Below are 21,271 nucleotides of genomic sequence, written 5' to 3'. Positions count from 1 at the left end.
CCAGAGGGTTTTTTGTCGTGCCTGGCACCTACGGTGGCTGCCATGGCGACTCATTGATTGCGGCCGCTAAAAAAGAGCGCTCATTCGGGAGTCGGTCGACGATCGTCGACGGATGAATGCTGTGTGCGTTCGGCCGCGGCCGCAAGGGCGATGCGACCCGTGATGGGCCTCCCGCTGTTTCCCGAAATGATGCCCCCGACACTTACCGGGGCTGTTTTGTACGCTGTGTAAGCGGCAGGGTGCAAACCGGTACTGGGACATGCAGGGGGAAAGCGGGGGTCGGAGTGGCCTTTCTCCTATATTTGGGAGGTGGACGGGAACTGGGGGACGTAGAAGTTCCGCCCGGCTTGGCGATGAAACCGGGACAGAATAAGTCGTGGCCCGAATTTCATGGAGTGAAGAGTGCCCCGGATACGGGGGCGTCGATTTTCACAACTTATGGATTATTCTTTCTTAGTGCAGAGCCATTGACGCCTTGCAACTGAGAAAAAAAAAAGAATCAAAAATAAAGAAAGGACAGCGTCCAGTGAATTCATTACTTCGGGTTTATCATTTATTCTTTACTTTTCTTCAGTTACATTGCTTTATTATTGTGTTTCAAGGTCTGGCATCGACCTTTATTTAAGAGGCTCACTTAGGGGCTGTACGCACGTTCTTCTCGCCCGCGTTAATAAAACTGTCTTGTTACGCTAGTAATCAGTGTCTTAATAAAATTGATTTATTATTGATTATTATTATTTTGATTGATTGATTGATTGATCGATCGATCATTATTTTACATTTACGCCCATACATACCCAAATTTCTTCAACACCAACTTTCCGGTGTTGACCCAAAAACAATTTTCTCCTGCCACGCGTGGTTGCTGAGAGCGGGCAAATTCGCTGCGCCCTTCCAATTCCGAGTCCTCATCAGTTCGGTTTGACGGAACCGATGAGGAAAAAAAGTCGAACCGATCATCGGTGTAACTTTTCTTCTTTTTTTTGTACCACCTGTAGTCATCAGTCACTGGTAATATTATTCTTATGGTGCATTTGGATCGAACATATCGCAACGTGAGCAGCAAGTTCTTTGCCGGTATGATTGCGCGCTACGATGTTCGCAGTCGTGACACGGTCCTACGACGCAGGATGCGTGCTTACATCGCTCAAAGGCTATCGCGCCATCACATGCATTAAATCAGTACCCCGGTAAGAGAATCCATGGTATTCGAGGCTCTCCATGAACAGCCTAACTTGTCTATCGTTATGTTCAACAAGGCATTTCTTTCTGTTCGTCTTTCAGTGTGGCAGAGAATTTGTCACCGCATAACGGATCAATGCGTCGTTCGGCAATGAGTCTGAGGTCTGCCACAAACATTAAACAACATTATACGAACCCAAAAATTGATAATACAGTAGCGTGTCGAATATTTTACGTAATAAGGGTAGTCCTACTTACCTTTTTTATTTAATTACTAGGTTGATTTGAATAAGTGACCACTCAGAAAACCTCCTAGCGATATTTTGACCACCGTAAGACGCCCTCAACTGCACAGTTTGCAGAGGTGCCTAAATCAATGCGTGTGTCGTGCTCTATTTTAGTCCAGCAGTGCAACTGCCACGCAAATAAGCGCACAAGGAGTGAGTTATGAACGCCCTAACGGTCACTGTACTCTCTTGACCGATATAGTGCGCTAAGGACTGTTCAAAAGAGAGATGGCGACTTGAACGAAATTCAACCGACATTCCGGAACGCGTAATCCTGCATTGAAAAATATATATATATATATATATATATATATATATATATATATATATATATATAACAAGAAAATTTGACCACTCAGAAAAAAAAGAAAATACAACGCCAGGCTTTATAAAAAGTAATATTCGACATTTTCTTTATCTTTTTCTCACGTCGAGTGAGTGAGCAAACATTAGTACAAGCCAACGCTTACGATGAAAATGTGCAGAGCGTAACGAAGAACAGGTTCACTGGATTCACTTGATCTCTGTCCCAGCTTGTATCAACACAGAATATACTGGAGAATTAATGTTCAAGTTCATTAGAATTTCAAATGACCATGAGCGGCAATGGCGCATTGAATATATGCAGCTGGTTTACGCTCGGTTAGATCAGTAAATGCGGTTGCTGATCACTTTCACTTTGTTTCTTTCTTTACCGAAACGACGAAGCGAGAACGAGCATAGATGTGTCGGGCAGGACACATCTGTCGTGTAATTATGTTTTGCACGAACACGTCCAGGGTACGGCTACTGTCTGGTAGTACTGAAATGAAAGAAGGCGCGCAAATGAGTTTACCACGTTTAACTAATGATGTTCTCACACGTTGTCATGACGACCATCGCCGCATCTATGACCATCTTTGACACCTCCTAGTTAAAAAAAAAAAAAAAAAGGGAAGAAGACAACTTCGGGCTAGTTTAACAAAAAAGTAAAAGAAAGAACGGGCGGATTAAGGTTTGATGCCTAGCACTGCGCAAAACGCTGATTTATATAAATATGCATACCCTCTTATAATGCTGTTAATCATGAGTGTATAGGGTGTCCCACCTAACGTTAGCCAAGCTGTTCAAAGAAAAGGAAGATTCAAAACATGGTGCAAGATATGATATTAAAACCTACGGTGCTCGTTTGTCAGACCTCTGTCGACCGAACACTGTAGGTCTTATAATCGTATCTTTCATCACAACTTTTCATCTTTTCTTTTTATTGAACAGCTTGGCTAACGTTAGGTGGGACACACGGTATACGATTTCACTATACGCTATCACTACATTATAATGTTCTAAATCAGCAATCTTCAGGGATGCGACGTTACATTGACAGTTCTTAAGTTTAAAAATAAAGAAAATGGATACTAGACCATAAGTTTCACTAGGGATTTGATTAACTGAATAAAATTACCGACCCAAAGCAAGAACTGCGCTAGACATTGTATTGGAGGGCTTCTGATTCATTTTCGATACGCCAGGTTCTGTCAACGTGCGGCTTAACGAGAGTATACATAACCGTTCTTACATGCTACCGGTCCGGCCGGGTCACGAACCCCTGTCCTCGTGATATCCAGCAAGACGTCACACCTACTGAGCCTTAATAAGATCGCAGGAATGCCGCTGGATGCTTGTTCTTGTTCCCTATGTTGCGATGACGCTGGATACGGTGCTTTTATAGTTGAAGTTGTACCTTGTGCCAATGCGGAGTGGAGAAAGGGAGGTGGGATGGGTTAATGAAAGGCTTACTGGTATTTCTTCTTCGCCTTGTAAAGCATCGCGTTTTTCGGCCACGAACGAAGTAGCCGAGGTAAACGAAGCGCCGTGCAACCGCCATCGTTAATCCTGCACTAATTCCACACGTTCGAGTCTGACAGTGCAAGCCTTCCCACGCACCGAGCAACGCGCCTCGGCCACTATTCACGTGGATCCCTTTCCGTCGAGAGAATCGCCCGGCCCGACGCTAACAAGCATCGGCCTCCCGCTGTGCATTTTTCCGTACGCTCCAGTGGCCGGTCTCCACGGACCGACCTGCATCGCTCGGCTCGCGACAGAGCATGCGTCGTTATCGAAGCATGAGCCGCGCTTCACTTGGCTTAGATCGCTGCCGCCTCGTGGGGGTGCGACTAAGAGACGCCGCTACCAAGCTACGGGCGCAAGAGGAGCCCTCTTGGACGTCAGCCTTCGAGTCTCATATACCGTCGAGTTCGATAACTATCAAGACGGCGTCTTCAACCGTGCTCAACTGTCGTGGGTAAACGTTCCGGAAGAGAGAAGCAACACAAGAGTTTGACATGATTAATAAGTGGTCGTTGCTCGGAAGGCAAAAAGAAGCAGAATAATGTTAGAGGTAGTGCTCTGCCGTCACGCTATAGGCACCTTACACCGGCCAGAGGGCGCTGCGACGCTGTTAGTTATCTCAATAGCGTCGCCAACATCGGCCGCTAGGGATGTGAAGAAAATGAGATGACATTTAGATCTCAATGTCAGCTAACTGCAATACTGGTCACTTGCAATTACCACGACAACAACAGCGAACATTTCATGTAAACAGTGATAACAAATTAATCGGTGACGTAATGCTACCTAGCAATCTTCAAAAAAAAATGAGATGGGAAACGACAACAATGACCACGACCCATTGTTTATCACTCACTTGAGTGTAACGTACCGAGCTTTGCCAAGCTCAAATTCGGGCTTTTTTATTTGGACCGCTAACATGCCCAACTCAGGTCTCGGAAACTATGGCCTCGTGATAAGCGATCGCAGGCGTCACGGAGAGCGTGCATCGTGTCCCTACCATTTCGCTACCACTGCTCGCTAGTTCCGGCAACACCCACCTCAGGATGAATGTTGACGTCAGTGCGATTACCGCTGAAAAAAGTGTAGTGGCACCGTATTGCCAACGCCCAGACGCGTCATGCACTAGGCGCGTATGCAACCGGGGTCCCCTCTCACGCTTCCCACTAGACACGCTGTGCCAACTATATATCGGCCCGCCACGAAATACGCGCGTGGAGCGTGTGTGAATATATATTCAGGCAAGATTGCCTGATTACATATCCCATGCGGGTTCGATTCTATCCAGCAACAAATAAATTTTAAGGAACTGTTTTTCTTTTGTCGTTGAAGAGCGGCTCATGGCCAGTGGTACATAGTGCATACCCACTGGCCCAAATTGACGTCAAAGAAGTTGATTGAAGAGCGGCATACACCTAGTGTCACACATGCAGTGACCCAGGTTGGCGTGGAAGAGGTTCATTAAAGAGTTGCACACGTTACCCAGTGTCACATATCTGGTGACCCAAGTTGGTCTCATGCTTGGTTTCGTACGGGGTTTCTTTCATCACAGCCGCCCGATTCTCTACCCATCGGACAATGGACTACCCATTGTCCCAAGTTGGCGAAAAAGACTTAAGATCCATGTGTGCTAACCACTTAACCAGGGCAATTACACTAACGCGACTAAGTGACATATGTTTATGCAGTTTACCGCATGTTCGGCGAGGTTATGAGACGCACCACGTCGAGCTTACGTCACGAGAGACAAAATTCTTGCATTGAGAGCGTGAACGTTACGCGCTACCATGAAAACGCAGATATTGTTTTCTCTTGGGCTGCAAGAGCCATCGTTTCATGAGTAATAAATCTGTGTGAACTCGTGTAAAAGGGGGAATGCCAGGGAATGATCGAGCAGTCTCTACAAATCTGATATGGTGCCAACGCCCGTTGTAAGGGACACAAAATATTTACGAATTGCTTGTGTGAATGTATTTATTAGAGTAAACGTGGGTACCCCTCTGCTGTCTCCTGTACGTCCCATTCGCTTTCAAAAGTGAGTAGTTCGTAGTTTCTCCGTCTCTCTGTCTCTCTCTTATTTTTCGGAGGAGCTATTTTCTCGCACTGCGCAGATTTAGGCTTATAACACTCTATTTTCACGTTCCGTAACCTGCCAAAATTAAGTTGTTACATTACGTTCTTGTGCGCAGGAATATGTCATTCTTCGCCATACTGGGGTTGCGTTCTTCTTCAAGACGTGCTCCGAAAGGCAGAGATGTAGACTGAGATTTTGTTTTTCAAACTTGACCAGCAGGGTATACTACACTGCAGAAAATGCAGGAGTGAAAGAACCGACCAGATGACACTTGCTTGCGACGGAAAAAAAAAATTAGGCCCTTCCACTCCGTGAAGATTGCTAACCAACGAAGCTGAAACGTGCGGCCCCGATGTTTATCACTGGGTTAATCCCGAGGGTTCATTAAAGAATTTCTCAATTATGAGGTTGCACACACGTTCGGCTGCGATGGAGAGAACGGCGTCACTGACGGTATGCCCGCAGAGTGCCGCTGTCGCTTGCGTTCGATGTCTCGAGTTTGCTCGGCGGCGTGGTTAGCAGCATTCGGCCACCATTACCACTTGCGATTCTTCGAAATTAAATTGCTTCAAAATTAAATCTGTCCGTTACGTAAGACAATGAATGGCTCAAATCCCCTTAAGCAATGGCTCATACCCCGTAAACACGGCCTCCCCATTACGATGACCGAAGAGAAGTGGAATTCTACGCTGGAATATGATGAGCGGCAGCGCAGCCAGCTGCGGAAGAAGACAATAACGCTCGAGCCAGTGCTGAAGATGATAGTTTTCTGTACACAGGAGATTTCGCCTATAGCCACATACGATTTCGCCTAGACATATAAAGATTCGCTTTAAAAGCAAACACATTAAATTTGCCTTTAGTAGAATGTCTGTTAAATGGCCCCAACATTGTTGCAATACGTCGTCAAATTAAAGAAAGAAAGAAAGGAAGGAGGGCAGAAAGAAAGAAGGAAAGAAAGAAAGAAAGAAAGAAGGGAAGGAAGGCAGAAAGAAAGAAAGAAAGAAAGGAAGAAAGAAGGGAAGGAAGGCAGAAAGAAAGAAAGAAAGATAAGCTTATAGATTTATAATTACGATGGTTTGTTCAGCACTACAGATGGGTAGTTCGGTGCCGACACTCTGAGATCCTATAGCTTTAAGTATTTTAACTTATGTTTCGTTTAATATAAGCTCATCGGAGCTTGTTTACATGTCGTTCAGAGTGGCTCACACTCCAAGGTCCACGTCATCATTAGTGCCAGGTATTATAGAAAACTGCTTGTGAAAGTAGAGCTCGGCGAAAGTGTTGGCAGCAGTCGAAGGTCCGAGGCATTGTTCGATCGTCGCACTAAGTTTGATCATTACCCCTTAATGTGACTATGTTCGATCTACGGACCATGTGTTTTCTGTTTCGTTCGAGCTATTCAACCAAATAAATACAATAGCCTGCAAACACGAAGGTTCATTCAATATAACAAAATGACCTGTCAGAAATAGCGACAGGTTTACGAGCCCACTCACTGAGCGTAATCAATGGAGGACTCTTGTTGCTACGCGTGGAACCATAAATGACCGATATCTAGCTCCTACTTCGTTAACAGGCATTTCATTGTCCAGAAGAAAAGAAATGACATGGTGCATTTTTTTTCATTTTTTTATTAGAACAATTTCTGTCATGCATCATCTCTACAACAGCCTCCTGAACACTTACGACACGGGCTCTATCGGTCATACCTTGTAACTCCTTGCAGAAAATACCATAGCATAACCAAATATTAATCACACGAAAATTTATTGAGTTTGCAGAATGATCGATTTGGCCATCGCGTGGCTCTCGATTCTCAGGAACCTGGTCGTATTTTGTGATAAACAGTGCAAAAAATCGATGCCTTTACTGACGACTTCGCAATAACAATGTTTCAGTGAATATGACTGTTGCAAACGAAGGAAACAGAAAAGTTTCGCATAATAACTGCAGTGAGCGTACAGGAGCCAAGTAGCGAGCAATAACCACGACCTGTTGTAATAAAACATACATCACACGCTGAAGCCGGCGAACAGATCCCAGCGAGCGGGATAAGATGTGACCGTGTTCCTCAGTGGTATAAGGTGTGTTCACGATCACGCCAAGCCTTACGTATTCAAAATACACGCACTGAAATAATCCTATTTTCCGGAACAATAAAACTGGCAGGTGCCACGGTATGAAACGCACACACACACACAAAAAAAATAACTTTTCAAGCATCCCACTCGAAACCCTGTCAATTACGTGGCGAATGTTCGACATGAGAACTACACCATAAAACATCACAACCAACATGCTAAAACACTAATCTTCCTTCGTGCGCGACATTCACCAAACGAGTGCTGTTCGTTTCTAGCTGCTAATTTGCAATACTGGCCAGCTGCAATTACCACGACAACAACAGCGAACATTTCATGTCAACAGCGATAACAAACTAATCGGTGACGCAATGCTACGTATAGCAATCTTCCTGAATAAAGAAATGGAATGAACAAAACATCTTGATCTTTAGGCGCTTACTAAAACAAAGCCGTGCAGAGCCAAAGGCTTAGCCTACATTGGTGAAAATTGAAACACAAGTCTGCGCCTACGGCTAATTCCGCTTTCAGCGCTCTGTCGACAACATGAATTCCGACGATATAGCGCGTCATTCATCTACATTTACCGTGAGTATCAGCCCCTCCCCATTCCACCGCCCTAGTCGAAGAAAAATATAACGAATTTTGTAAACAGAAACAACGGCAACAGCTGTGTTTAAACACATCTGAAGTACGATAATGTCCTCCTGTTTGGAAGATGTTGCCTTTGCTACTGGTCATTAAGAAATTGCGCTCTGTTTGTTATTCACCGTGATCGCCTGAGATACAGCGAATGACGTAAGAGAGCGCTTTGATGGCTAGCTGATATGAAGCCACGGAGTTGATAAATATCATAATCACTTAATAGGAAACAATGGCGTACACAAGATAAAAACAGTGAATTGATGAGAAGTAGATTGTAAGAACCAATTAAAAAGATTTATCATATTTCTTAACATTTTTGTATTCTTGCCAATTTCTTCCGTTATTAATTCTAGTTTTTCCATATATTAAGCTGCTCCCATCGGAAAGAGCGTAATGTTAAATTGCAGGGCTTATTTTACTGGCTAAGTGCACGGGAACAGGTAACTCTACACATGAAACACTGCAACAGCGTTTACCTTCACAAAGCTTGCTGGGCAGCCTTCTCTTGCCATGACATTGGCTCTGCTGCAGGTGAACGACACCTTGGACAAATGAAATTGAGCTAATATCACCAGCTGTCGTTCCACCTTGTCATATCTTTTTGTCTTCGTCCGTCAACCTTGCGGCTTCTGCGTGAACAATGTCTAGGACAGTTCCGCTCCGGAATACGTACACGGATGAATTCGCAAGTTGTTTTCAGGGCTCTTAAGTTTCCCGCATGCGACCAGAGTGGAAGCCGCGACACATTGTCAAAACATTTTACTTTACGCGTGCTATGGGAACAAGCTTTCGGCACGTTTTGAATAAATCCGTAAGTTAAAAAAAAAGACATTAAGCTGCGGGAAATTGACACAGTGACGCACTTGAAACAAGTATGTAGTGCCCTGCTGAACGTGAATCTTTTTTCCCGCTTCTCTGTTTAGAGCAATCCGGGCTATGCCTTTAGCATAACGGTGGTTCACGCACTCACGCACCGGACCACCAACATGTGCGCAAACACGCGCTGGAATTGGAACACGACGACCACTGTCACCGCAGTTGCGTCCCACAACACCGCACTTTGAGCAAGTCTCATTGAGCGTCAACGCTCCAACCTGTCCGCTCTGCGTGCCCTTGAATTCCGTTGCTTGGAACGTCCTCAGCTAGACAGTCTACGCGCACATCTCAAGCACGCCCATCATCGGCAGTGCTCAGAGAAAGGCGATCGGCAATTCCTTCGTGTCCTATAACTGCGTCGGGGGCCACCCATTCAGGCGAGCCATGTCTGCGAGGCGTCCATTCGCAGTTCCCGTTGGGCCTTTCGTATGTGCACGTCCAATGGTTCGGCCGGGTCCAGCTTGGGGTGGTAAAATCCCTTGAGGAAGTGGCAGGTTCCCTTGATGTGCTCCGGGAAGCCCTCCGGCAAGCACTCGCGTGGCCGGGCTTCGAAACGAAAACCTTCGGTGTGCACCAGTAACCTGCAAGAGACCACGCGTGAGGCGTGGACAGTTGCGTACAGGGAAACTCGGCATGGCGCTAATAGAGCATACATATGAGTCTCGGACTGCGCTCGCCCAACCGTATCGGAATAAAGCAAGAGCGTGTGCACGGTAAAACGCCAACAATTTCTTTGATGAGCAGAGAAGGCGACGTCGACCAGAACAGACAAGAAAACCTGGGGGTACCGAAGTTATGGCTTTCGCATTGAAGCCCTGTACCCTGTGCCTTTACGAGTTCGAGCATGATACGTATACATCTGAGCCATGGTGCCATATGTTGCGATTTGCATTTTGTCGTCTTTGTTCTCTATGCAATCTCCCGACTGTGGACGGAACTCCGCCACGCACCTGATCTAAAATCTCGTATGTTCTATCGAAGTTCTTATCGTTCCATTTGTGAGCATCAAGACACGCTATTAGGGGCACAAGGTGTAACTTATGACGTGAAAACTTGACTTACGTGAGGCATTTTCACAGCTGCCACGAAAGAGGCGTCATATTGCGCGCGTTTCAATTAACATAAATTGTTGGCTTTCCAGGCTCTCCTAATGGTATATTAGCAGAGCGACGCGTGTGTAACAGGATAGAAGTGCTTAGCTGTTTCCGTACGCTCTTATAAGACAAATAAATTGAGTGACACACTTTTTAACCCTTTTATTGGTAGCGCATTTTTTTATAGTACAAATGGGTCATTTTTAACGCGAGATCGTTAAGGGCCCCATTTCGAAGAAAATCTGGCGGCGGCGGCGGCGTCTCCGGCCAAGAAAATCATCTCGAACCACGCATCCCGGTCCACGTAGGCCCTCCGCGTGGCGCAGAGGTTACTGAACTAATTGAATTTCTCAAAGTAAAATGCGTCAGAAAATTTGTAAAGTGCGACTTACACACAACCTACAGACATGATAGTGTCGGATTGTAATTTGAATATACGAGAAAACATAATTCGGTTACGCGGAAACTCAAACACAAACCCCTTTTAACGCCATAACGTTTTCCAGCTGCCATTTGACGCCTGTCACAGTAGGAGCGGCGCGGCCGGCTCGGTTCCTTGCAACGCCACCAAAAAAAGAATCAGGAAGCTCGCCTTCGTGCATAGCGTTCGCCGCCAGCTTTTCCAGGAAAACATTACAGTTACATAAGCTACAGTTGCCAGGAAGCGTGAGAAGCAGTCAGGGATCTTTGAATTCTATTGCGTTCCGGACGTGCGTCTGGTTGACCTCCCTGCCTTTCCTTTCTTCTTTTTTCCTCCTCCTATCGCGTTCCACTCGTAAAGGCCAAGCTTAAGCGTCTTCCAAAATTTTTTTCTTTCAGATGTGATTATTTCCATTATTTTAACTATTTCTCTTGTCTTCTGTGTTCTATATACATTGCAAAGCATGTGAAGTTCTGCAGCTTTATGCAACCACTGGGGTTGAGGACAGTGTTGCCCGGTTTAGCTACATATAGACAAATTGGGCTACAGAAACAATTTTTGGCTTCGACTTGGACGAGTTGGCTATGTGGCTATATTTGGGCTACTGAAAATCTGTGACTTGGCTTTGTTTGGGCTATAAGTAGCGCCCCAATCCACGCTCCAAAGGTGGCTCTGATCGAGTAGAAAGAAATTTCTAAGGCTATGTTTTAGCTGGCTGAGCTGGCAGCGTGGTTGTGCGTGTGTGCGTGCGCGAAATCCCCCCCCCCCCCCCTCCCTCTCTGCGCCGTTGTCCGAGCCGGTGGCTTTGATCTTTGATGCACTTAAGCTTACACGCCGCTTCACCGTCGGCGACTCGATCCTCGGACATCGGAATGAGCCTGGGAGTAGAGGACTTTTCACAGTACACTGTACTAACATGGCTATGCTCAGAAAGGGAGAGCAACAAAATAGGGTCGGGCAATCGTGGCGCCGACATGAAAGAAGGGAAGCACGAGTAGAAGACACGCTCCAGTGTGTTCACGGCCATGGCTTCTGGGTGAAATATCGCGCGGGGCACAGCTTTCGACCTGCTCCACGTTTCTCATGCTAAGCTTTATTGCAATGTTCCTTTTCCTGCGAGATGAATTACTGTTCGTGCTTACCATCGAGTTTCATTTCGATAGGTTGGGCTTAAGATTGGATCCTCCTCGGAGAGGAGAATCGAACCATGGGGAAGTGGGCCAGGTATGCGAGAAAGTATAAAAAGAATGGGAGCAGGACCCCGAGCTCGAAGGCTGGTCCTGGTGCTTTTACATATACATGGCTTGCCCGTAACGTCACAGATGCAGGTACTCATAATGCTAATATCGAAACACTCTTGCCACGATAACAGCAGTGCACCACGTCATGTCAACACCACCCACCCTGTTAGCTTAGCAGGTGAGGTGTCACGCTGCTGGCTCGAAGTCGCGGGTTTCATTTCCGGCCACGGCGGTCGCGTTTCGATCGAGGCGAAATGCAGGAACACCCGTGTACTTAGATTTAGGTGAACGTTAAAGAAACCCAGATGGTCAAAATTAATCTGGAGTCCCTCACTGCCTTATGCCTCCCAAAGATATCGTGGTTTTGGCACGTAGACCCCCAGCAATTATTATTAGCACTTCAACATAGTTTGCGTTTTCACAGTAACCGGTTTTCACAGGATTACCACTGTTATAAATTTGTCGTTTACCTTTGCTCTTTGTGCGCCGTCGCGGCTTTTAACATTCGAGCGAGTTACGTTCGGGACGTGCTCGTCGCTGAAAACGACTCCGCGCTTCTTACACTCGTGTGTCGTTTTGCGCAGTAATCTATTAAAGCTTCGCTTACACCAACTCTGACAGTGAGCGGCATCTGTTCGCATGTTCTTGCCGTGCTAGAGACCTAAGATGGCGGCCAGGTTGATGTAAATGGACACTATATAGAACATGTACCAGCTAACTCGGGTCCAGCTAATTGAAAAAAAAAATCACCGCATATCCATGACGTGAATGATGATAAGTGGGCGAAGCACCGGGAGATCATTCGGGTAAACCAGAGCTACGGGCGAGAGAGCAAGAGAGCGCGTGTCGGGAACGAACGAACGAACGCTCTTGTGCACCGCAGCGCCCCTAGCTACGGACGAGAGAGAGAGAGAGAGCGCGCGCGTCGGGAACGAGAGAGAGAGAGAGAGAGCGCGCGTCGGGAACGAGAGAGAAAGACAGCGCGCGTCGGGAATGAACGCCCCTGTGCACCGCAGCGCCCCTAGCTACGGATGAGAGAGAGAGAGAAAGCGCGCATCGGGAATGAACGCCCTTGTGCACCACAGCGCCCCTAGCTACAGACGATAGAGAGAGCGCGTCGAGAACGAACACCCTTGTTTACCGCAGCGCTCCTAGCTACGGACGAGAGAGGAAGAGAGAGAGCGCGTCGGGAACGAGAGAGAAAGAGAGCACAGCTGCGCCTCTAGCGGGAGCGGCGAGTACTAGCGTGGCTACAACGGCGCGACGGCGGACAATGTTCGACCCTAAGGAGCTTCACCCCTAAAAAAAACTAGAAAACAAGACAGGACGATGAGACAAATAACGCGAGATATCATAGCGCGAAAGACTGGTTTTGGCTCGTAAAAAAAGAAGCCGTGGGCGCGTCGCAGTCGAAGACCGCTGGACAGCTGAACTTGTTCTACGCTTTAGGCAGAGGTCACTTGAGGGGTCGATGGTGCTGAAAATTATTTTGCGTTCACGGCAGCTAAACGCAGAGTTCGTAGTTAATATTACTGAAAATTACTAAAAATACTATCTGTCAGTAATCAAAGCACTGTGATTTCGCCCTCTGCAGCGATTCGCTAGAACTTGAGAGCTTCCGGGGCCAACCAAGAAGTGTTCTGTGCGCAAGCATGATGTCGCTGTTGTTGAGGTCAAGGTTCGACCGCCACGAAGGCACGGACATTTTGTTGCGATGGGTTGCGCAAAAAAGGATTGCCGTGGTCGAATGTGAAAATTTTTACACAGATAAAACTGCGAATAAAAATGGCTTATATTTGGCTACGACATTTTTGCTCTTTTTTGTGTTTGGCTACATTTGGGCTACAATTTCTCTAGCTTTGGGCTGCGCCGTCTTGTCCGACCTGGCAACACTGGTTGAGGCTCCCTCAAGCCCCATCTGTGTGGCTTTTTCCACTACCTCTTCCATTTATTAAAAGTACATGGAAATTGGCAAACAAACAAAGAAAGAAAGACAGATTTTGCACAAATCACGCCTCTACGAAAGCGCTTTGCCAGAACTATATAGCGAGGCTAGACAGCACGGCTTTAGAGATGCCACAACGTTGTGAACTTGTATATGCGCACCTCCTCCTATCATCACCATCATTCATTATACCTTTTTCTCCCCGTCCCTTTTCCCCAGTGTAGAGTAGCGGGCCAGAGCAAGTTATAGCTCTAAATAAAACTCTCTCTCTCTCTCTCTCTCTCTCTAGACAGCACAGCTACGCCTATACTATTTAAGTCACGATTTTGGAAGGCAATGGAATTGTTAGCTCCGCTTCAATAAATTCCAGGCAAGCCGTTTACGACTCATGACGAAGAAAAGATAGACTGAAAGATTTGAGCTCGTTTCCGCACTAATTACCACGGGCAGACTGCCATTTTGAGCATTAACCAGGTTATTATTTGAGCGCTCTATTAGATCGCGACATTTTCAGAGCGCTCGTCGAGCACACTTACATATTTCTTGCTCGAATATTTCATGAATAAGGGCTTATATAACACTGCTCAACAAAAGCATCAACAAATCAAGATGAAGTGACATCATGATGGAACCGGGTCATGAACCGAGCGAATGTACAGATATACTCTCACGGCGTCATTGTGATACCAGATGTCTTTCTGGAACTTTTGAAAAAAAAAAAAACATTTTCATCATCCATCAAGAGGAAAGCTGGCAGTAAAACAAAATAGACCGTGTACTCTCGGCGAGGAATATTTTCCAGTTCGTTTATACAGGTTGTTCGCTGCTCTCGCAGTAAGCGTCAGCTGCGCTCTGTATATAACAGTAACATCAGCTTGACAATTACCCGTGGCTTCCCTTTGTTCTTTGTCTGATATGAACCACGAAACTGCAGTGCCGGGCCTCCCGGATAATCATTTCCGCTTAGTACACCACCACATCTGCGCAGATCTTTTTCGCTTCCCACAAACCCTAATTTCCCCTTACTAATGCGACATTCTTTATCTTACTTGCGGCACCCGTATTGGCCATCATCATAACCAGAGTGGACGAGCTGCTTTTGCACCGCTGGTTATCTGTGATTCGGGTCCCTGCTGGGGAACGTGCGTCCGTGCGTTCATGAGTCCACGCGTGCGTGCGTGCGTGGGTGCGTGCGCGCGTGTGTATACATATATACACGTCTGCGTCTGCGTGCGGGAGTGTGCGTTTAATTACCGTGGGTCAGCAGACAGGCCGGAGAGCCAGGTCTTCGCGGAACCTTAATTAGGGCAGGCGCGCCCCGCGTGGACGCCGGCGTTGCGGTGGTGTATGGGTGAGCGGGTGGGGTCGAGTAAGGCGAGTAGGAGAGGGGGAGGAGGAGGAGGGGTAGGCGAACAAGCTCAGCACTGCGGAAAGTTCGCCCGCTGAACGGCACAGCCCGTGGCAGCACCGCAGCAGCCGCGAAACGGAGCACGGATCAGCGGACGTCGTCGACGCGATTCGCTGAGCCAACGTTGCGTTGCTCCGCTCTTGCGCATCGGCGCGCTGCCCTCCTTCCGTTCTTGGTTTTTGTTTACATCTCTTTCCCTCTCTCTCTCGTTCCTTCTCTCCCGCTCTCTCCGGGTCTCCACCTACTCAGCAGGCAACGGAGCGAGCTAATGCTGGCCTTGCTACTGCCGGAACGGCCGCAGGGCTGCTTCCTTGCCTCGACCATCTCCGAGATTTCAGCGGGAAGGCGGATGTTGGGGGAAAGGGGATATCGGCGGGGGAGAGGTGGGTCCTCCACTCGGGTAACAGGTGGGTCCTCCACTCCTAGCTCTGCGCTGCTGATTGCTGATGGCGTTTTGAGAGCTCCCTTTCAAGATTATGGCTAAAGGTGCTCGCAAAGGACAGGTGACATTGCAGCGAGTTGTTTACAGACGATGTATTTTAACTGCGCGGGCTCAGGATGCCTGAATGCAGGGACGCTCTCAGGATTTACGTCGTGTATGTTAAGAGGGAATGTAAAAATTTTATCAAATACGCTACACCTACTGTAGCGATGTAAAGAACACTGAATTTCCCTACGCGATACGCCTTCCATAAATTTTCAATTCGTGCGAAGCATCGCTATGAAAAGCTCCAGCAGACGGCCTAGCATGTCAGAGAGACGTCGTTTCTCGTAAGAGCTAGAAAGGCTACGAACCAACCAGACAAATAGCAACACCCCACCACGGTACTGAAATAATTATTCCGATGCACTTTCCGCGCAGAGACTTGAGGACCGTGTGTTAGTTTCAATGGACAGAATACTCATCCTATAAATACACAGTTTGCATGTTCGCAAATAAAGAGAGCGCTGCTACACGATGTGTACAAAGCCATTTACGGACTGCCTATAAGTGACAATACGTGTTTTGTCTTCTTTAAATTTTGCTTCTCTTTTAACGGGTTGATGTCATGACTGCGTTCTATTTATATATGTATACATGAAAATACTTGCGTCAACTCTTTCACTCCTGTATAACGGGTGACCGTCCTTTAGGTGTTAGACTGTGCTTTTGGTGTTGGTTCAGTGTGTGTATAGTGTTTTTTTTAATATTTTGTGCTAGTTTTTCCATGGTTTATTGTTGCTCAGGTAACGAATTTGGAATTTTGGTATAGCGGCTCTGACCTATAGTCCATCTATCCGTGTTTCTACACCTAAAATTAATGGAAAATAAATTAAAGATACAATCGCTTACTTAGTGGAAATTGGTGCATAGGCAGAAAGAGCAGGCGAATATATTGACTCTATAATGTACGTTTTATTTGACGCATGATTGTTAGAAAATGTTAGCACGTACATGAATCAAGGGGTACACCTCCCGCGCATGAAATCAATAAACATAATAACAATAGCATACATGAAAATGCATAATACAAGACGCCACTGAGCATAACAACTACCAATAATATAATGACAATAAGAAGCCACGTAGAAGCAAGTAAACGTAAGTTCTGGTTACAGAAAAACACAAGGTCAAGCGCAGTAACCCATTTCACTTAGTTGAAATTTTCGGCAGAAAATCTTTCAAGAAGTGCCTAAAAATTGTGTTTAGTTGTTCTTCGAGAAAAGTGAAATTAGTGGAGTTTTCGTGCTCGATCACGCACGCCACTGAGTGAGGACAGCCATCGGTATTGCCCCCACCAGATTACCGTATTTACTGAAATATAGCCCGGCCTCGAACTAACCCGATACCCATAAGCTGAAAGGTCATAAAAGAAAACAAAAACAATACAAAATATTTTTTTTCTATTGTAAGCCCCGCGGAACTTCAATAAAAGTAAAACGCTGTGCATTCATACCTGTTCATTCATGCATACTAGCGTTCAAATGGGTCTGCGGGGCAATTATTAAGAAGCATCTTAAGAGAGCTTCGTTTATTGAAGAAGCGGGTGATAAATCTGGTGAGGCAATCGTAATTATAGCTCCGTGCTATAAACTGATCCATTGCAATTCGAAAGCAGAAAACAGGAGTGATTCAGAAACGTTACTTCGGACTTGTACTGCATTATAACCAGCCTCACAAGCAGTACCACCTTCAAGTTCCAGCCTATATATACACCACCGTTATCATTGATAGGCCGCCGCGACTCTAGTTACTAAATAGATAGTTTGAAAGTAAATGTTGTGTGAGCAGTCCTACATGTGAAGAAAGAAAGAAAGGTACATGGTGACAAGATGTTCGCGATCTTTTGCACATTCTGTTCAACGGCGCGAAGCAGACGACACGGGAAGAACGGGGCACACACCTCCTGTGCATTGTCTGCTTCGCGCTGCTGAAAACTATCTACAGAAATCCGCGCCAACTTGAGCAACAACGTCCTTTCGATATGTTTGAGGTATTATTCGCTAAAGTCTACACCGACCTGTGCGTGGTGGGGCTGACGTTGATGTGCATGGCGATGCTGCCGGACTCGAACCTGTTGGCGAGGGTGACGTCGTTGCCGATGAGGCAGTAGCGGGGCATCTTGACGCCCACCACGCCCGCCAGCACCAGGCCCGTGTGCAGGCCGATGCGCATCTGCATTCCAGGTCACGCCAATCAAATCCACTCTATTGGCAAAACGTCCATCTGGAGGTACACTGGTGCGTTGTGCCAATATTGTAATAATGAATTTTCCATTATGGTATGCTCTTTAAGAACATTATACCCTCTAACCATAAACTACCTTTTCTACTGCATAAAAAACTTGAATCTTTTTTTCGCATGAGGTATGTAATTCACATAACAGACGTTATTGCTTTTTTTTAATTTAATCGCAATAGCTACTATTCTGTATTGCATCCCTATCTCATCCATTGTTATCATGACGAACGTTACTTTGATCTTGTTTTTTTTTTTTTTTTTGGTAACTTCGCCCTAGTCATTGTGTTGCCTATTATCTTGCTGCTATGCTAGGTTTTGCCTGTATATATTGTTTAGCGGACCTTCAACTAGCATTTAGCGACAGGTCCGACAAGTGCTTATTTACCTGTGTTTTGTGATATGGAAATAAACAAATAGTTCTTCTCTACAGGCTCCAACTACCAACGCCCTGCGTCAACCGAACACACCGTACATATGCAAATTTGCCGTCTAGTTCACATCGGATAGTGTGTCCGCGTTTATCTATTCGCTCGGTAAAGTTAAGCCTAAATTCTCAAGTAATATTCACAAGTCGCAGCTGCTTATTGCAATTCCAGCTTTGTACTTATAGAGAAGTCAGAAAAAGGAGACATTTTAGTCCGTAAATACCTCGTGAATTTATTCCTCTCTTCCGGTGAGCCCCCCTGCCTTTCCCATCTTATTTCTCGCTCTCTCTCCGGCCTACAAAACGAAGGTAATACTTGACTTCTTAGCGTTTGCTAATTTATTAGCTTTCAGTTTTTCCATTTGGTCCAAAGCGAAAATAACAAATCATGATGAACTTGCGGAAACGTCCCAACCTATTTGAATATGCGTACTTCCAATGCAAATTGCTGATGACTGATGTCTATTTTGCAGCCAATAAAGAAGGAAGAAACACGCTTCTGCAAAATAAAAGAAAAATGAAAGTTAATCTAGCAGAATTTCGGCCGCCGGGATGTACGAAGTCCATTTCCAAGGAGAAGTCCTGCCCCCGTCTTAGCACAAAATCTAAGATCCCTAACCTGCCCGATCCGTTTGGGAATGGCTCTTCGAAAGCCGTGAAGTCGGAAACGCTTAGGCAATACAAAAAGAAGAATAAGAAGAAAATAAAGCTTAAAAGCGAGCAAAGGCCTCTCATTAAAAGAAAAATTGTTCAGCCTCGCTTTTTAACTTTTTATGTGAGTTTGTCACGCACGAACGCGCGCACGGTGCACTTGAGCGCTCACTATAGCCTAGTCTCTCGCATTAGCCCGGCAAGAGCAGAAGTACGAAAAAAGAAAATAAATAAATAAATAAACGTGAAGCAAGAGTGCGCTAAGTGCGGCATGAGAAGTAGAAGGCCCCCAGGGGGTGCGTGAGCCTCGCGAGTAGTGCTGCCGAATATTCGTTAAATTTCAATCGCGAGGCCATTTCCCGTTCTCCGGCGGGCTCCCTCGGGAACGGCGTGATTAATTTAGGTGAGACCGCGTTCCCGCGAGAGCAGCCAACCCGCAACCTCCCACCTGCCTTCTCTTCGTCCACCACTTCACTCGCTCTTCCGAGTGGTGGAATCTTTCTGCAGCGAACCTCTTTACTCGGCGAGCCATGGAAAGCGAGATAGTGAGGGGAGGCGGAGGAACGCTAAATTGGCGAGGCGGAAACGGCGCAAATTTGCCAAATCCGGACAGGCGAACCGCGCGCCATCAGGTGGGAAACGCACTCTGCGCGACATTGCTCGCGGCAAAGAAAGTGCTGGAGCCGCGCGAGGTGAATACGTGTGTTCATTCTGCCTCGGAAATAACGTGCAGCCGCTGAGCAGGCTGCATTCTGCCTCCGGCCAATGAGGAGCTCTGTGCTCTGTTAACCTATATAGGCGCGGCTTCTGATTGGCCGCTCGCTTTGCGTTCACAAAGCGCGATAGCGCAGCGCTTGTTTACTTGTTTGTGCGTATGTATGTATGTATGTATGTATGTATGTATGTATGTATGTATGTATGTATGTATGTATGTATGTATGTATGTATGTATGTATGTATGTATGTATGTATGTAAGACTGTTTGCCCTTTTTCTTTTGTTCTTTTTTGAAATTGCAATTTGCAAGCAGAGAGAGTTGTAGCCGCCAGCGGTGACCATGCTGATGACGAATCAAGTCCACACCACATGTACACTTGCCGACGCGCGCAAGCTTGCCCCTGCGCACCTCATGAAAAATGGCGGTTTGCATCTACAAGAGATGCGCGCCAGCACGCGCCCACTTGGCTAACTTTTGGTCGTTTTGACAAAAATCGTCTCGTACCTTGTTGTTGAGAGTGCGCCGAAAAGCTGAAACATTCAAAAATGCATTTGTTTTCTTTTTACAACCATTAGATCAGCGCAAAACCTAAAGAAAAAGCTCACTGACGAATACAATACTCCCTAATGCGAAATTTGATCGCAGCTCTATACATGTTTTCATTTCACGATATATTGGCTGGCGCGGACAACCTGCCATGTTGCAAACGAAACGAAGTGTGACGCGACTGGGTCGCTAATCGGGAGATCGCGAGAGGCAGCGCGCGGGTGACGCGTGGGCGCGAATCACAGCAGCCGCCGCAGACAGACCTCCGCTCATGCAGCGCTTTGTTTCCATATAGACGACGAGGGCTACTCTGGCACCATTTTGTAGCCAATATGACCGCAAAGCCCGTCTTGCGTGGCACTACGCTTTTCTTTTCACGCCTTCGCCATACCCTCCTCCTCCGCTATCCTCCTCGCACTCTCTTCGCTATCAGCGTCTTTCATCTCCCGCGGCGCCCGGCGTTCGCTTTCATCGTTGGCTGTGCTCGTTCGCTCGGTTACGAGGAACAACACCAACCCTCGTCGCATGAACGGGCGCCTAAGAGCTGCTCTCTAAAAGCACATTTTCGCATGACGGAAATCTGCCTCACCGAGTGGAAATTGTACCACGCCGTAGCTGCGTAGCCAGGCGCGTGGGAACGCGAGGCAGCCAGAGCCCAATAACTATAGTCCAAACTACACGTGCGACTGCCGGAACGCGATAGCTCGCGCCCACGCGTCTCACGCATGCGCAGATGGCGCAGAACAGATCGTACGCGTCGAAGCGCGGCACGAGCACAGATATCTCATGTTTACGCACGCTAAGAAATAGCATTCTCCAACATGGCGGCACCCATGGCTCCCGCTTCAGCGTGAATTCTCGTGATGGCTACGTTCTCACTCGAGTTGATCGCCAGTAACTATTGAAATGAGCTTTCGATTTCTGTAAACTCACCTGAAACGTTCGTTCTGAGCGCATAGCGCGTCCAATTTCGGAGATCGTTCGGCGATTCCGCCACCCGTAGGCCTAACGAGACGCGTCCGCATAGTCAGCAACGGGATGGTTGCTAATGGATTATCACGGTTTGGGTACGTTTGGAACGAGGTACCAGACGAAACGATGTCTACCAAGGCGAAAATGTGAGCCAA

At 46.7% G+C, this 21,271-nt stretch overlaps 1 protein-coding gene across 1 annotated transcript in view; it reads right to left on the bottom strand.

Annotated features, from left to right (window-relative positions):
* Nucleotides 1-6,992: 6,992 nt before the first annotated feature.
* Nucleotides 6,993-21,271, bottom strand: part of LOC119448591 (head-specific guanylate cyclase) — a 42,355-nt gene continuing 28,076 nt past the window's right edge. Inside the window, exons 4-5 of the mRNA XM_037711824.2 lie at nucleotides 17,586-17,740; nucleotides 6,993-9,556 (exon numbers count right to left, since the gene is read on the bottom strand). Coding sequence (XP_037567752.1) covers nucleotides 9,349-9,556; nucleotides 17,586-17,740 — 363 coding nt within the window. The 3' untranslated portion in view covers nucleotides 6,993-9,348. The remainder of the gene's footprint in view (nucleotides 9,557-17,585; nucleotides 17,741-21,271) is intronic.

Source organism: Dermacentor silvarum, chromosome 4 (genome assembly GCF_013339745.2).
Source record: "Dermacentor silvarum isolate Dsil-2018 chromosome 4, BIME_Dsil_1.4, whole genome shotgun sequence".
Taxonomy (NCBI): domain Eukaryota; kingdom Metazoa; phylum Arthropoda; class Arachnida; order Ixodida; family Ixodidae; genus Dermacentor; species Dermacentor silvarum.
This window is presented reverse-complemented; position numbering and strand designations above follow the sequence as displayed.